Here is an 18022-nt window from a genome sequence, read left to right as displayed (position 1 = left end):
AAAATGACCACTACTGTCTTGGAAATTTTAATGGGTAATAGCTGCTCTTCCATTTTCTTTGAACACAAAAATCTCTTGTGTATCATAGTTTGGGTGTGGGAGAATGATGAGCGTAATCTACTGTCTTCCCATTGACAGTCAGTAATTTCAATATATAGCAATGAGCTGAAAACAAATCTTAAGTTTGTGAGTAAAACCTTATAGGCTTTAAATTTTAGGTCAGTCATAGCCTTCATAATATTTGTTCTCTTGTCAGTGAAAATTGCATGACCATTTCTTTACGTATTTTTTCATTCTGTAATGAACCTTCAATTAAATTCATTATATTGTTAATGGTGAGGCCCAGAAACCTCTCCACAAGTTAGTAAGAGAGAAGCAGAGTTAAAAACACTATTAATCCACTTGGTATCAAATATAACAACATGTATCAGTTGCCAACCATTTCCAATAAGTTTTTAGTTTAAAATTTTAGCCTCCATGATATGAAAACTGTATTTTGAGGTTTTCATTTTATGTATTTTCTTCTTTCCTTCAGGTTTTTATATTCTTAATTTTTTCTGTGTTAAAAATAATATATCATGAGTATTTGTACATGTTATTGAAATTTTTAATCCTCATGAAATGTTGAAGTAGCAAAAAATAGCATTCTGCTTTGAATTTATCTTGACAAGTTGTGAAAAATTCTTAAATAGGATTTAAAAAAAATCTCATGGCCTATTTATATTAAATCATATATATATATATATATATATATATATATATATATATATATAGCTGTGCCATAGATAGAGAGAAACATAGATACTGTCTCTCCATATATAGGTAGATAGATATATGCAGGTAGATATGAATATATCCTTATATCTAAATCTTTTTTTTAACATCTTTATTGGAGTATAATTGCTGTACAATGGTGTGTTAGTTACTGCTGTATAACAAAGTGAATCAGCTATACATATACATATATCCCCATATCCCCTCCCTCTTGCATCTCCTTCCCCCGCCCCAATCCCACCCCTCTAGGTGGTCACAAAGCACCGAGCTGATCTCCCTGTGCTATGCAGCTGCTTCCCACTAGCTATCTAGTTTACGTTTGGTAGTGTATATATGTCCATGCCACTCTCTACTTTGTCACAGCTTACCCTTCCCCCTCCCCAAGTCCTCAAGTCCATTCTCTATGTCTGCATCTTTATTCCTGTTCTGCTCCTAGGTTCTTCAGAACCATTTTTCTTTAGATTCCATATATATATGTTAGCATACGGAATTTGTTTTTCTCTTTCTGACTTACTTCACTCTGTACGACAGACTCTAGGTCCATCCACCTCACTACAAATAACTCAATTTCGTTTCTTTTTATGGCTGAGTAATATTCCATTGTATATATGTGCCACATCTTCTTTATCCATTCATCTGTCGATGGACACTTAGGTTGCTTCCATGTCGTGGCTATTGTACATAGAGCTGCAATGAACATTGTGGTACACGACTCTTTTTCAGTTATGGTTTTCTCAGGGTATATGCCCAGTAGTGGGATTGCTGGGTCGTATGATAGTTCTATTTGTAGTTTTTCAAGGAACCTCCATACTGTTCTCCATAGTGGCTGTATCAACTTACATTCCCACCAACAGTGCAAGAGGGTTCCCTTTTCTCCACACCCTCTCCAGCATTTATTATTTCTAGATTTTTGGTGATGGCCATTCTGACCAGTGTGAGGTTATACCTCATTGTTGTTTTGACTTGCATTTCTCTAATGATCAGTGATGTTGAGAATCCTTTCATGTGTTTGTTGGCAATCTTTATATTTTCTTTGGAGAAATGTCTGTTTAGGTCTTTGCCCATTTTTTGATTGGGTTGTTTGTTTTTTTGATATTGAGCTGCATGGGGTGCTTGTAAATTTTGGAGATTAATCCTTTGTCACTTGCTTCACTTGCAAAAATTTTCTCCCATTCTGAGGGCTGTCTTTTTGTCTTCTTAATGTTTTCCTTTGCTGTGCAAAAGCATTGAAGTTTCACTAGGTCCCATTTGTTTATTTTTGTTTTTATTTCCATTTCTCTAGGAGGTGGGTCAACAAGGATCTTGCTGTGATGTATGTCATAGAGTGTTCTGCCTATGTTTTCCTCTAAGAGTTTTTTTTTTTTTTTTTTTTTTTTTTTTTTTTGCGGTACGCGGGCCTCTCACCGTTGTGGCCCCTCCCGTTGCGGAGCACAGGCTCCGGACGCGCAGGCTCAGCAGCCATGGCTCACGGGCCCAGCCGCTCCGCGGCACGTGGGATCCTCCCGGACCGGGGCACGAACCCGTGTCCTCTGCATCGGCAGGCGGACTCTCAACCACTGCGCCACCAGGGAAACCCCCTCCTCTAAGAGTTTTATAGTGTCTGGCCTTACATTTAGGTCTTTAATCCATTTTGAGTTTATTTTCATGTATGGTGTTAGGGATTGTTCTAATTTCATTCTTTTACATGTAGCTGTCCAGTTTTCCCAGAATGACTTATTGAAGAGGCTGTCTTTTCTCCATTTTATAGTCTTGCCTCCTTTATCAAAAATAAGGTGACCATATGTGCATGGGTTTATCTCTGGGCTTTCGATCCTGTTCCATTGTTCTATATTTCTGTTTTTGTGCCAGTACCATACTTCTTGATTACTGTAGCTTTGTAGTGTAGTCTGACGTCAGGGAGCCTGATTCCTCCAGCTCTGTTTTTCTTTCTCAAGATTGCTTTGGCTATTGGGGGTCTTTTGTGTTTCCATACAAATTGTGAATTTTTTTGTTCTAGTTCTGTGAAAAATGCCAATGGTTTTTTGATAGGGATTGCATTGAATCTGTAGATTGCTTTGGGTAGTAGAGTCATTTTCACAATGTTGATTCTTCCAATCCAAGAACATGGTATATCTATCCATCTGTTTGTATCATCTTTAATTTCTTTCATCAGTGTCTTATAGTTTTCTGCATACACATCTTTTGTCTCCTTAGGTAGATTTATTCCTAGGTATTTTATTCTTTTTGTTGCAATGCTAAATGGGAGTGTTTCTCTAATTTCTCTTTCAGATTTTTCATCACTAGTGTATAGGGGTACAAGAGATTTCTGTGCATTAATTTTGTATCCTGCTACTTTACCAAATTCATTGATTAGCTCTAGTAGTTTTCTGGTAGCATCTTTAGGATTCTCTATGTATAGTATCATGTTATCTGCAGTGACAGCTTTACTTCTTCTTTTCTTATTTGGATTCCTTTATTTCTTTTTCTTCTCTGATTGCTGTGGCTAAAACTTCCAAAACTATGTTGAATAATAGTGGTGAGAGCGGACAACCTTGTCTTGTTCCTGATCTTAGAGGAAATGGTTTCAGTTTTTCACCATTGAGAACAATGTTGGCTGTGGGTTTGTCATATATGGCCTTTATTATGTTGAAGTAAGTTTTCTCTATGCCTACTTTCTGGAGGGTTTTTATCATAAGTGGGTGTTGAATTTTGTCAAAAGCTTCTTCTGCATCTATTGAGATGATCATATGATTTTTATCCCTCAGTTTGTTAATATGGTGTATCACATTGATTGATTTGCGTATATTGAAGGATCCTTGCATTCCTGGGATAAACCCCATTTGATCATGGTGTATGATCCTTCTTAATGTGCTGTTGGATTCTGTTTGCTAGTATTTTGTTGAGGAGTTTTGCATCTATGTTCATCAGTGATATTCGCCTGTAGTTTTCTTTTTTTGTGACATTTTGTCTGGTTTTGGTATCAGGGTGATGATGGCCTCGTAGTATGAGTTTGGGAGTGATGAACACCATTTATTGCGAAGAATATTTTCCCCCACTGAGGGCTCCCTTATCAAATAATTGACCATATATTCATGGGTTTATTTGTGGGCTCTCAATTCTGTTCCTTTGGTCTGTGTGTCTGTGGGTAAGGTTGGTTCAGTGGCTTGTATAGGCTTCCTGGTGCAAGTGACTGGTGCCTGTGTTCTAGTGGGTGGGAGTGGATCTTGTCTTTCTGGTGGGCAGGGCACTTCCAGTGGTGTTTTTTGGGGTGTCTGTGAACCTATTATGATTTTAGGCAGCCTCTCTGCTAATGGGTGGGTTTGTGTTCCTGTCTTGCTAGTTGTTTGGCAATGAGCGTCCAGCACTTGAGCTTGCTGGCTGTTGGCTGGAGCTGGGTCTTAGTGTTGAGATGGAGATCTCCGGGAGAGCTCTCGCCGATTGATATTATGTGGGGCTGGGAGGTCTCTGGTGGTTAGTATCCTGGACTCAGCTCTCCCACCTCAGAGGCTCAGGCTTGACACCTGGCTGGAGCACCAAGACCCTGTCAGCCACATGGCACAGAAGAAAAGGAAAAAAAAAAAAAAATCAAAAAAAAAATTAATAATAAAAATTTTAAAATAATAATGAAATTATAAAATAACAAAGTAAAAAAAAAAGCGAGCAACCAAATCAATAAAGAAATCCACCAGTGATAACAAGCACTAAAAACTAAACTAAGATAAAGATAAAAATCAGAAACAAATCAGTCACAGGCAACAAACCCCAAGTCTACAGTTGCCCCCAAGTCCATCACCTCAATTTTGGGAACATTCGTTGTCTATTCAGAACATTCGTTGTCTATTCAGGTATTCCTCAGGGTTCATCAGGTTGATTGTGGAGATTTAATCCGCTGCTCCTGAGGCTGCTGGGAGAGATTTCCCTTTCTCTTCTTTGTTCGCACAGCTGCCAGGGTTCAGCTTTGGATTTGGCCCTGCCTCTGCGTGTAGGTCGCCTTGAGGGCATCTGCTCCCCACCCAGACGGGAGGCGGTTAAAGCAGCAGCTGATTAGGGCTCTGTTGCTCAGAGGCTGGGGAGAGGGAGGGCTACGGTAGTCATAATTGGAGTGCGGGGCAAGCCTGCAGCGTCAGAGGTCAGCGTGATGTTGCCACAGCCTGAGGAGCACCATGTGTTCTCCCAGGGAAGTTGTCCCTGGATCACGGGACCCTGGCAGTGGCGGGCTGCACAGGCTCCTGGGAAGGGTGTGCGTTGTGACCTGTGCTTGCAAACCAGATTCTTGGTGGCAGCGGTAGCAGCCTTAGTGGTTTATGCCAGTCTCTGGGGTCTGAGCTGATAGCCGCAGCTTGTGCCCATCTCTGGAACTTGTTTAGGTGGTGCTCTGCCTTCTGTGGGCACACGAGGAAGGAATCCCGTCTCCTCACACACCCGGAAACAATGGTCTCTTGCCTCTTCGGCAGCTCCAGACTTTTTCCCGGACTCCCTCCCAGCTAGCTGTGGTGCACTAACCCCTTCAGGCTTTGTTCACGCCGCCAACCCCAGTTCTCTCCCTGGGATCCGACCGAAGCCCGAGCCTCAGCTCCCAGCCCCTGCCCGCCCCGGCGGGTGAGCAGACAAGCCTCTTGGGCTGGTGAGTGCTGGTCAGCACCGATCCTCTGTGTGGGAATCTCTCCGCTTTGCCCTCCGCACCGCTGTTGCTGTGCTCTCCTCCGCGGCTCCGAAGCTTCCCCCCTCCGCCCCCCACAGTCTCCGCCCGCGAAGGGGCTTCCTAGTGTGTGGAAAGCTTTTCTCCTTCACAGCTCCCTCCCAGTGGTGCAGGTCCCGTCCCTTTTCTTTTGTCTCTGTTTTTTCTTTTTTTCTTTTGCCCTACCCAGTACGTGGGGAGTTTCTTGCCTTTTGGGAAGTCTGAGGTCTTCTGCCTGCGTTCAGTAGGTGTTCTGTAGGAGTTGTTTCACATGTAGATGCATTTCTGATGTATTTGTGGGGAGGAAGGTGATCTCCATGTCTTATTCCTCTGCCATCTTGAAGGTCCCCTCTATATCTATATCTTGAGACAAGAGAGAGCCTATATTGAACAGGCTAAGCAGGAGGGTACTTCCTAGGTATTTGTCCCTGTAATTAGACATGTTTCTATTTGTCACTGCTTTTCATAGTTTTTCCCCCTTCAAGGTTGTGGGAAATGTCTGAATACACGTGAACAAACGTATAGACTCTGCAGGAGTTTCTGGCTTTTTCACAACTCCTCAGTGCCTGTCAGTGCATCCTCACCCCACATCACTCCCAGCCTGGAATTATCTCCCACTTTGATTGCACCTCTGCAATCTGTATGACTCAGATTGGATGGCAAAGGACTGGAGTTGGTGAGGGGGGATGTGAGGCATGACTTCCATAGACACAGTGACATGTAGATGGCAGTAGCAGAGGAATGACAATGGTGCTTGTAGTTTACAGCTGTCTACCTGATTCCTCTGAGTCCTGAACTGCTAGCACTGACTTTTCAATTTAGAAAAATTACTAGGACAAACTATAGTTATCACTTCTTCTGAATTACATGGTACACTTCAAAATCCCCTTTGGTACAATTTATTTATTGACTTGATAATGTTTTCAAGTTGAATAAAATTAAAATTCCTCAATAATATGCCTTATTTAAATTAATATTATTGTGGTTTTGGACCTCAGAAATAATCCTTTTATAATGAACTCATGATTATCTTCTAGGAGAGGATATGGTGAAAAATACTTCCTGCTAGTGCATATTGAATTGTCATTGACTCAATTAGGCTTTTATGGGCAAAAATAATAATAATCTTCATTTTCTATGACCCATTAAGCATAGGAATTGATGAAGTTTTCGGTAGAAATACTCAGTGAATTAAATTATTCCTGTTCAGAGAAGGTGTGAACCAGCAACCAAATGATAAAGTTAACTCAGTGTCTTTCTCCCATCTGAGGTAGCTGTTCTTTCCCAATAACTTTCATGAAAGAGGTCAGCCTGAGTTAACTTGATATTTTTAAACTCCTCCTGAGTCAGATTTTATGAGTGTTTTTGCTGTATTATTTAGTTCAGTGTTGTGATTATCCAGAATATTAGACGTATTAACAACTAGATTTATATACAAACAGTAAAGCCTCTTAAAAATTGCATATTTTCTTATTTAATGAATATTTACTGTCTCTTGTATCCCTGGCACTATTCTAGATGCTGAGGAAAGTGATGAACAATACAAACAAGGCTCCTGTTTGCATGGAGCTAATATTTTAGTTGCGTTAGAAAGGAAACAAAAATAAAATTGAAATGGGATACTCTATGTGAAGTTTTTCTGTTGTCTTAGATTTTCAAGTAAAATACAAACCTGAGAACTATAGATAATTGTTTCTCCATGCTGTGAAAGGTTTTGCTATGCCACTTAATTAGGACTCACTAAATGTATAAGTTAGGGCATCTCTAGCTGATATAACAAACTCCAGAATTTCAATGGTTTAACACAATCAAAGTTTTTAATAATTGTAACAGTGTGGTTCATTTGTTCCTGGTTAGTGGCTGGCGCCCTCCATGTTGAGATCCCAGGATTCAGACTCCTCCCATATGGTGAATCCATCATCCTTTAGGGACTCAAAGGTTCTTGCACATGGGTGGAGAAAGAGAAAAGAGAGGAGAGAATTCCCGCTAGTCACATAGAAGTGGCACACATCACTTCAACTCACATACTATTGGAGTGAACTAGTCACACAGCTATTCCTGGGTGCAGGAGGGTCTGGGAAATGTAACCTCTGATTGGATAGCTGCTACCCAATGATATCTTTATATTATGAAAGGGAGCACAGAATTTTGCTAGAGAAATGATATTTCTGCTGTGTCTAGGGAGATGAGAAATCTTTAGCCTATCATCCACTTTCTAGCCTGTGTATGCCACGGCCAGAACACAAAGAGAGTGGCGGTGTTTTCTTTAAGGAGTGGAAACTGACAGTTTAATGCCCATTAGATTTTGGTGCGTTCCTGCCCACAGATTGGACCGTATGTAAAGGGAAAATGGCTAGAGTGAAAGCAGCTACACTTCCACTGACACATGATAAGACCTTCTGGATCAAAATGGATTTTACTCTGTGGAAGGAGACTGGGCTTGGACTGTTTTAAAAGAATCTGCCTCAAGGTACATTCTACTAGAGTGAGAAGAACCCAGAAGAGTCTACATGGGGGTAATGCTAGAAAGAGTAAGAAAGAGGGACCTAGCAAGTCAGCTGGAGAAGATCACCCAGCATCAATTAAATAAATGGCCTTTGTTCTTTTACCTCTCATCCCATCTACATCCTGTAACCTGAAGGATCCATATTAGCACAGTGATTGCAGGAGGGGAGGAAGTCAGAGCAGGGAACTGAAAAGAACAGATCATGTCTACCTTCTTCACAGGCAGTCTGAAAAATCAGTAGATAGTCCTGGAAGTGGGGACGGTGTGCCAGGGAGAGAAATCAGGAAAAGTATTTGTTGGATGTGAGATGAAAGTGTTGATTGATTTTGTATTTCTTTATATATCTGACAGTGAGACTGCTCTAGCATTGCGAACCATCCTAAGATAACAACAGGGGTGGGGAAAGGGAGATCCTGCCTGGTTTGGAGAGCAGCAGTGGAGGAGAGAAACCATTTTCAGATTACACTCCACTAAGTTTAGTTCACCAGGTGAACCCATTACCATGACAATAAATGGACAAGATGAATTTAGACAGTACTAATTCTACAAACGAAAATAGTCCAAGGTTTCATTGAGGATGACACAAAGACTGAAGCAGTACAACCAGGTAGAGAGACTAACCAATGTATAAGCCCTTGGGACAAAATCAGCTTGGTGGGAAGGGACCTGCCAGGAAGGAGCCCAGGCACTCCAGGAACAGAAAAGAGGCTTGTGAGGCTGGAGCTTGGACAGAAATGGTAAAGGTATGATTTGCGATCAGAGGTGTCTATAGGACACCATCTTGTAGGACCTCAAAAGGCAAGATGAGAGTTTTTATTCCTTGTGCAATTAGAAGCCACTAGGAGGTGTGAAGAAGGGAATGACCTGATCTAATTTATGTTTTTAAATCTCTCAAAATGTTTCTTCTGTTTTAAGAAAATAATAAACATATAGCATGTATTTAGATGCCGAAAGTATTTTATATTTGTTTTAAGATGAACACAGTCAAATTCCCTCTGAAAAGGTTTATAACTTAACAAAATTCAGTTCAATTGTTTGTACATATTTTAAAATAGTATTCCAGACTTCTCTGAGTATTTAAACTTTTTCAGTAGTCTAAATTTCAGCATCTTATGAATGTTCTCATGCTTTAAAATCTTTACCTATATTCCACAGGATTAAATATACCCAATTTGGTCTCTCTACAAAGGATTGTGAGAAATGGAAGCAGTTTCTTTAAACAGTCATTATGTTAGCTAAAATATTCCTTAAGTACAATCAAGAGAAAAATACTAGACAACTTATGAAGGAATACTCTCTATCATTGAACCTAAAAGAGGCCATGTGGAGATGAAAGACAACTTTTGAAGTCACCATATACAGTCATTACTATTTTTCAAAAAAAATAATCAGTCAAAACTGATTTATATTTAATTCTAAACATAAACTGAAAAAAATCCACTCATCAAAGTGGAGTAAAATGCCATTGGCAAGATATACAGTAGCCCATTATTTCAAACTTTTTTAATATATCAAGTATTCACAGAAATTTAACTGACTTTGTACTTCCTATTGAATAACTTATTTATCAAAAAATGGAATGGAGGTAGTAGGATACCTTAGGCAGCAAGACTATTAACCATTTTTGCAGAGTAATTTTTTATACATTTTGTTTTGTATGTTATTTACTCAAAATAGTTATGTATTTCTGGATTACGTAGATAACTCAAAGGAGGTGTTCCAAGAATAAATTTACAAATTTTGATCATTTGGTAAAATGGTGAATGACAAAAATTTCCTTTCTTTAACTTACTGAATGCATCAGATATTTAAAGAAATATCTAATTTTTATGGCCTTAAGAAATCTAGTTGGAAAATTAATCTTGTCCAAATTAATTTTGACATTATTTTGGCAGATGGATATTTAATAGAAATTATTTATATAATACCATATATGAAAGGTATCATTTAGGGATTTTTATCTGTTTAAACTTTGAAGAAAATAATATTCAAGCCTTAATGAAAGTTAGAAATTATTTTTTATAATATTGTAGTTAAATTTGACATATATTTTACCATGGGAGGAGTACAGAACAATTAATTGGAAACTTCAGTCATTTTAGTATAATGAAATTTTCATTTCTATTGAGTCTGTTGCTATTTTCAAGACTCCAGAGAATTTGGTTGCAGGGATTCTCCAGTGACTGCAGTGGTACTTAGTGCTTGTAAGCAATTGATGATTGCTCTCTGGAAGGCTGCTCTGTGAAGAATTTTGAGGGGGCATCCAGTCCTACTGGATAAGAGTGAAATGATCAGGTAGTGATACTTGCAATGGATGTGTCAAGGAGGAGCTGTGACAGAGGTGCCCCTTAGCTGCCATCCACATTTCCCAAGAGATTTGGCCAACTGTGTAGAATGTCATCACACATTTGTAACACAAAGCATGCTTCTGTTATATGGCTTGTAGTTCACAGAGGAAACAATAGCTTTAAAGTGGTTTTGTTTTATTTTGTATTCATAGTTTACATGTGATAAGACATAAAGCAATTCCATATTCCAGTACTTTTTTCCTTTTTAGACCAGAGTTTTTCAATGTACAGGTCTCAAAATGTGACTGGGTAAAAATGAGCATTATTTTTTAAAGAGATGACTAGAATAGAGTAGAGTAGAATAGAATAGATCATAGAAATCACATGTGGTAAGAGTAGGGACTGTTTTGTGAAACTTCCTTTTCAGTAGTATGTGTAGATGAGCTGATGGTGATATAGAAATGAATTACTGTGATAATCAGTGGTTTAGATCTTAGCATTTTTACTACTTTGAAGAAGCTATAGTACTTCCTTGGTGGCGCAGTGGTTAAGAATCTGCCTGCCAATGCAGGGAACACGGGTTCGAGCCCTGCTCCGGGAAGATCCCACATGCCACAGAGCAGCAAAGCCCATGCATCACAACTACTGAGCCTGCGTTCTGCAGCCCGCGAGCCACAACACTGAGCCCATGTGCCACAACTACTGAAGCCCGTGTGCCTAGAGCCCGTGTTCCGCAACAAGAGAAGCCACCACAATGAGAAACCCACGCACCACAACAAAGAGTAGCCCCTGCTCACCACAACTAGAGAAAGCCCGTGTGCAGCAATGAAGACCCAATGCAGCCAAAAATTTAAAAAAAAAAAAAAGGAAGCTATAGCAGTGTCTTAAACTGACACTTCCTCTGAAGAAATTTGAGTAATAGACCAGGACACATATCTAGTCTGAAATGTCTCATTTCAATTTTCTGTCCAAAGACCTGGGCAAAGTTTCTAGGCTAATATATGGTGGTTGGTATTTGTTATCATGGCATATTCCTTTGGGTTAGTTGTTGATTTGCTTGACCCTCAGAAACTTCCTAGGAGTCTGTGTTCTGTAACAGTCTTATAAAATATGTCAGGTTGTCTAAGAAATAGTAAATTTTGTGATGTAATGCCACTGTTGAGTTTTTTGCATGTTATATCTTATTTTTCCTTCTTTATGAGCATGGATATTTTACTGTAGGAATTTAATGGCCATTTATTTTAGGAATCCATGATTCTAATATCTCCTGAAACTATTGTAGATGGCCATTTTCAATTGCATTCATAATTAAATCTGATTTGTAGTAAATGATATCTTCTCTCATCTAGTAATTATAAACTTGTGTATATTCTTGATTTCCATCTTTCCTTGCCAGATGATGTTCACCACACTAAATGCTTTTTCCATCCCCCTAAAATATAATACTTATCCACTCATTTATTTATACAGAGGTAATCAAGCAAATGCTTGTTCATGGACAAAGCTGTAATGTCTATCTTGAAGATACGTTGTGTGAATAACTCTCTCCCCATCACCACCTCTCCCCACCAGCTCCTTTAATGTGATTTGATAAATTTCAAAATAGCTCCATGTCCCAAAGTACATCCATTACCAAATTTTAAATTATGACTAAAATGTCCAACATTCGCCATTTAATTAGGTTAAGACATTATAGACAATTGGTCTTTGTTAAGATTGAGATATGTCCTGTCTATTTAATCACCTTTTACACATTTCCTTCAACTAATGGCTTTTACTGTAGTGGAGATCATGGCTGTAATGGAGTAAGATATAAGTCACTACACAGAGAACAGACTTGTGGTTGCCAAGGGGAGGACGGATGGGAGAGGGATGGATTGGGAGTTTGGGATTAGCAGATGCAAAATATTATATACAGGATGGATGAACAACAAGGTCCTACTGTATAGCACAGGAAACTATATTCAATATCCTGTGATAAACCATAATGGAAAAGAATATGAAAAATAATATATGTATAACTGAATTACTTTACAGCAGAAATTAACACAACATTGTAAATCAACTATACTTCAAGAAAATTTTTAGAAAAAAGATATAAGTGGGCTTCCCTGGTGGCGCAGTGGTTGAGAGTCCTCCTGCCAGTGCAAGGGACACGGGTTCGTGCCCCGGTCTGGGAAGATCCCACATGCCGTGGAGCGGCTGGGCCCGTGAGCCATGGCCACTGAGCCTGCGCGTCCGGAGCCTGTGCTCCACAACGGGAGAGGCCACAAGAGTGAGAGGCCCGCGTAGCACACACAAAAAAAGGCCCACGTACCGCAAAAAAAAAAAAAAAAAAAAAGATATAAGTCATTAGCCAGAATGGATCAGAATGAGAATCAGGAAATGTCTTGGAATGTGAAGTGTGCCTTCCATGGCTGAGTGGATGTAGCCCGGGATGTAGGACAGGAGAAACCTTACAGAAGGGAGGAATCTAAACAGGAAGGTAGTCATGTCATCAGCATAATTTGACCTCTTAGTTCATATTTTCTCTAGAATTTGCTGCTAATGTACAGAGCTACTTAAAGTGTATCCTCGGAATCAGCAGAAGCAGCCACAGCTTTTTAGAAAGATAAATTTTCGGGCCCCATCCCAGATGTACTGAATCAGAATCTTTGAGGAAGAGGGCCAGTAACCCATGTTTTAGCAACCTCTACGGATGATAAATCTGAGTACCACAGCAAGAAGAAACATTGACAGACAGACCTCATAATAATAATGGTACTGAAGACAAATATATTTTAAATGTAATTTTGCAGTTTCCTTAGCATTTAGCTAGGTGGATCTCTTGGACCATTTGTTGTTGAAAAAAATATTGTCACCATTTAGCAAGGATAAACGAAGAAAATATATAAGAGATTAAAAGAGAGTGAGGTACATTCAGTAGTGGGTCAAGGAGAAAAATAAACTTTTATACATTTGGCCATTGTTTTATGGCTTCCATAGGACAATGACTCTATGCTGATGCTAAGAGCTAATTTTATATTTCTTATGTAATTCTAGGAGAGTGTTTGTATTGAAATACGTCTCTTTAATCCAGAAGAGAAAATTATTCACTTAGATGTGCAGTTATCGAGTGCTGCCGTTAGTGGACTCAAGGAACTTGTACTATTTCCACTAGATTCTCTCAACTGTGTTGTACGGTATTCTCCAGCGACTACAGGCTATAGAGAACAAAGGTATGGTTTGAGTGTGGCATTATACTTATTGCTGATCCTTTGAAATTAACCTTTAAAATTATTTCTTTGCATGGTATAATCATTGAGATTACACTCGCTCATAGTTTTAGCTTTGTTTAATACCATTCATTGGTAAAATATACTAATTTAGAATTACCATTGTTTTCTTTAATGCAAAGATATTATTTATTAGAATATCAAGTTAAATAATTCCTAAATTGCCCCTATATACTCTCTTTCACTTCACTTTTTGTTAACCATATTTTTCTGGGTTGCACCAAATGAAAATGATTCTGTAAGGACTAGGGGTTAAACTTTCAATTTTCATGATAAAAATTCATTTATATCTTATATTCTCAATTAAATGCAAATCACATACACACATATATTAACAGTGCAATGACGAGTGTTCTTATGGCATAATTATGAAAAACTTTGCACTATGTATTCTCACACACACACACAAACACATGGCCTCTATGCTCACGATTAACTCAGTTTATAGTAAAATAGTCAACTTTCTTTGTTTTAACAGTAATATCCAATTGTTATAAAGACTGTACTTAGTATTGGTGTGTACGATGCATTCCATTACGCCATGAAAATGTCTTTTGCTAGTTTATATGCTCTTTCAGAGTTAGAATAATTCTTATTTTAATGAATGATGAATAAATAAATATATTTGTGAAATTTTAAAGGATAAACATTTTTATAATGTGAAGCATGAAAATTAAGACCATAATGTATATACAAGACCCTATTTTGCTAGATTACCATTAGAAACGTGGGCTTGTCTCCTCTCTGAATTGTGACTATAGAGGCTTTGTGAACACAGACTGAATCTTGGATTTTCTTTGTCAGCATACATTAAAAGACACAGAAATACATTGTGACCTTGGAAAGTAAGTTCTATTTAATAGATAAAATTATTTCATGGAAGAAAAAAATGTTTATCTAAAAGAATATTGTTATAATGCATTTAGTATTTTAAAATAAGACATAAATATGTTTTTAGTAATTGATTTTCTTCTCCAGGGAGGTTTGATATTTAAACAACCTTGTGGAAAACTTGTGTGAAAAGAAAAACAAGTCAGGACTTAGTAAGGAGAGGCTTTTATTCAAAATGATTATTGCAAGGGAGGAAAAGGGACTATTGAAATAGTTGGCGGGGTACTATTGCAATTCGGAGAACATTCCCCTCTCAGAAATCTACAAGCTACTCAATATCAAACCGAGCAAGCTTTTTCTTTTATAGGCTAAAGGAGGGGCAAGCAGAAATAAGCAGAATCTTTGGAGAGAAAGCTGGACAAGGAAGGGAAAATGACCAGTGGGGACTGATAGGAAAAAGGGTTTTGCCGTGGTCAGTTGATTCCCAAGAGAAGCCCAGAAGGGAGGCACATTCTACTTTTTTGGTGCTTGCTCAGGCTTGGGGACAAGCAGAATTCAGGGGCCTATGGGAAAGATAGAAAGCTGACTAAAGTTTGGTCAAGGCAAAGCAGAGGGTAAGCATTGGGCAATTGAGAATACTTGGTCATTTGGTTAATACCATATGCCCTTGAAATATGACCTTTATATTTAGGTGATTGAGTTCCTAGTACATGTCTGGGGTCAAGTTTGGCGCTGATGCATAGGGATAATCAAGTCACATTTCCTGCTTTTAAAGAGTATGTGTACCAGTGGGCAAATCAGTGCCTTCTCATTAATGTCTCTCCCTCAGCACACCAAAAGAGTGCTCAAGTCTCCCAGTGCCAGATCTTGAGCCAAAACATCACTGCAAGTGATTTATTAAGGAGGTGTGATCCCAGTAGGAAAAATTAGTAAGAGAACAAGGGAAGCAGAATAAGCAAAGGGAAGAAGCTAAGCAAGGATGTGATTGCAGGTACAGTCCCAGACTTTGTCTGTTGCTGTGGAAAGCTTTGGAGCATAAATCACATCTCAGAGTTTGTCTTGTCTCGATGCCAAGATTCTGGGCTTTTGAACTCCCATACTAGGCAGTATAAGCTTCCTCTGGATGAGCTATAAACTCCCAGCCACTTCTGCTCTAGGGCTGAGGGCTTCAGGATCCCAAGGCAATCATCTGAAAGTCTCAGGTGGAAGATGAACAGCAAGCATGCGGGAGTTGGAGGATGGAGGCAGGAAACTAGGTGGAGCACCGACAGTGTCTGCTACAAGTTATTTACAAATTTATTTCTAGATTTAAGTTTTTCTTGTTTTAAATATATACCAATATGTGAAAACTATATATATATAAAACTATAAACTATATATATATATATACAATTGTTAATAAATATAAGTCAGTGTTGTGAAAATATTTGGCTCAACCAATTTTACAGTCATGTTTTTTTTCATTCTACCTAAAAGTGCTAGCCTTTTTTTCTTTCAAGTTCTTGTTGTTCTTTACATTTTTCTAAAACAACTACTTTTTATCTAAGTCATACTGTGTATAATTTAAAGTTGCATAATATTAAAAGATGTTTGATAGTTACTGTATTTCTAACTAGTCTTGTGGGTCTTTTTCCTCTTCTGAAGTTTTCATGGTCTTTAATTGTACCTAATGTCCTCAAAATTCTTAAGGATATACATTGGTGTGGCTCTATTTTCGTACATTTTTCTGTGTAGTTGGGGTCTCTTTCAATATGGAGACACTGAGATATTGTTTCACACTTGTTAGAATGGCTAGAAGTTTGAAATCAGGGTTTCAGCTGGACCATGCTCCCTCTGAAACCCAAAAGGGAGAATCCTTCCTTGGCTCTTCTGGCTTCTGGTGCTTGCCAGCAATCTTTGGTGTTCCTTGAGTTGTAGATGTATCATTCCAATCTCTACCTCCTTTCTCGTATGGCCTTCTCATGTGTCTTCACATCATCTTCTCATAAGGACACCAGTCATATTGGATTAAGGGCCACTCTACTCCAGTGTGACCACAACTTAACTAATTACGTCTGCAATGACCCTGTTTCCAAATAAGGTCGCATTCTGAGGTACTGGGTGTTAGAACTTTACTATATCTTTTTGGGGGATGCAGTTCAACCCATAATAGTCATCAAGTTTGTGAAATTATCATTGAACAACTTTACTACCTTTGTTCTTCCTTCCAGGTTTGTCACTCAGATCATTCCTTTAGATAATCCTACACACGAAACCTTAGAATTGCAAGCAACAAACAGTAATCCTGATAATTTTGTCCTGGAGATTGACAGATCACAGGTAAGTATATTCAGAAAGCCGAGTAATCTACCACTAGTAGAACATTTTCCAAATATGATTTTGGGACACCATGGAGTATTAGCAATTGAATTATTAATAAGGCTTCAAATGCTAAAATTTTAAAATATAACATATGCATTGCCAATTTTAATTTATCAAGAAAATCAATATCATGTTCATGTAAATTTTTGAAATTATATATGCTAGATTCATGCTCATTTTCACTGAACCCTAAATAAATTGGTTGTGCTTTATTCCTGACCACTTTGGTAACCAGTTTTTGCAATAGTTTCCCAATAATATGATTTTTTTTCTGATTTTAATTGGAGTGGTCTTTTTTTATTTTTAAAGAGACAATTGTTTAGAGCAGTTTAGGTTCACAGCAAAATTAAGCCAAACGTACAGAGATTTCCTATATACATCCTGCCTCAGTCTCCCTCCCACCCTCCTTATCCCACCCCTCTAGGTGGTCACAAAGCACCGAGCTGATCTCCCTGTGCTATGCAGCTGCTTCCCACTAGCTATCTATTTTACATTTGGTAGTGTACATGGGGCACAGAGAATTTGCTTTTCTAAAAAGTTCTCTTGCTGCTGCTGCTGCTGCTGCTGCAGCTGGAGAAAGAGCACATTTTAAGAACACTGATTTAAGATATGTACAGTTTGGAGAGTATCTCAAAGGAACATAAATTCAGGGAATATTCATAGGCAATTGGCTATGTGGCTCTGAAATTCAGGGTAGAATATTAAGCTAGAAATGAAGACTTGGGGGATCATCTGCACCAAAATGATAACTGAAATTTGGGGAGTATATGGGGGGGGGATCTGTGTATATAGAAAAGTAGAAAACCCCAAGCCTCACTGACCCTTAAGTGTAGAGGAGTGAGAAGAGTCCACAAAGGAGACCCACCCTCCCTCTTGCGTCTCCCCAGCTATCAACGTCCCCACCAAAGTGGTGCATTTTAGGAATATGATTTGACTCAATGGTTATTCTATGTGTCCAGGTCCCAGGACGCCAGTTCTTTTTAGCTTTTCCTTAGTTCCTACCCATCACCCCCTCCCCACAGACAGTGCTGACAGCTCTGCCTCTCTCTCTTTTTCTCTACCTCATTTTCTCATTCCTTCATTCCTGGGAGAGACTAGAGCCAGTCAATGGGCCTCAATCACTTTATCTTCCCCCAAGTAGCAAAACAAGATCTGAAGGTTCAGCATCCCTGTCTCTATTTCCAAAGCATACGATACCAAATATGTATAGTGAATGCCAAAACCCTGCTTTCAAGTAAACTTCGAAATGATAATTGCAATAGATTATTTTCTTCAGAGGACCTCACAGTAAATCATGGTATTTAGAAAAAGGCTTTTACTATTTGCTGTT

General features: G+C 38.7%; 1 protein-coding gene across 1 annotated transcript in view; it reads left to right on the top strand.

Moving 5' to 3' along the window:
- The window catches only part of CFAP47 (cilia and flagella associated protein 47), a 546463-nt gene that overhangs the window by 438042 nt on the left and 90399 nt on the right, over positions 1-18022 (top strand). The window contains 2 exon segments of the mRNA XM_089904937.1: positions 13268-13448; positions 16412-16650. Coding sequence (XP_089761063.1) covers positions 13268-13448; positions 16412-16650 — 420 coding nt within the window.

Source organism: Delphinapterus leucas, chromosome X, assembly GCF_059928025.1.
Source record: "Delphinapterus leucas isolate spDelLeu-1000000601 "Yukka" chromosome X, BTC_Dleu_Yukka2, whole genome shotgun sequence".
Lineage (NCBI taxonomy): Eukaryota > Metazoa > Chordata > Mammalia > Artiodactyla > Monodontidae > Delphinapterus > Delphinapterus leucas.
The sequence above is the reverse complement of the archived record's forward strand: the minus strand, read 5'-3'. Positions and strand labels throughout refer to the sequence as shown.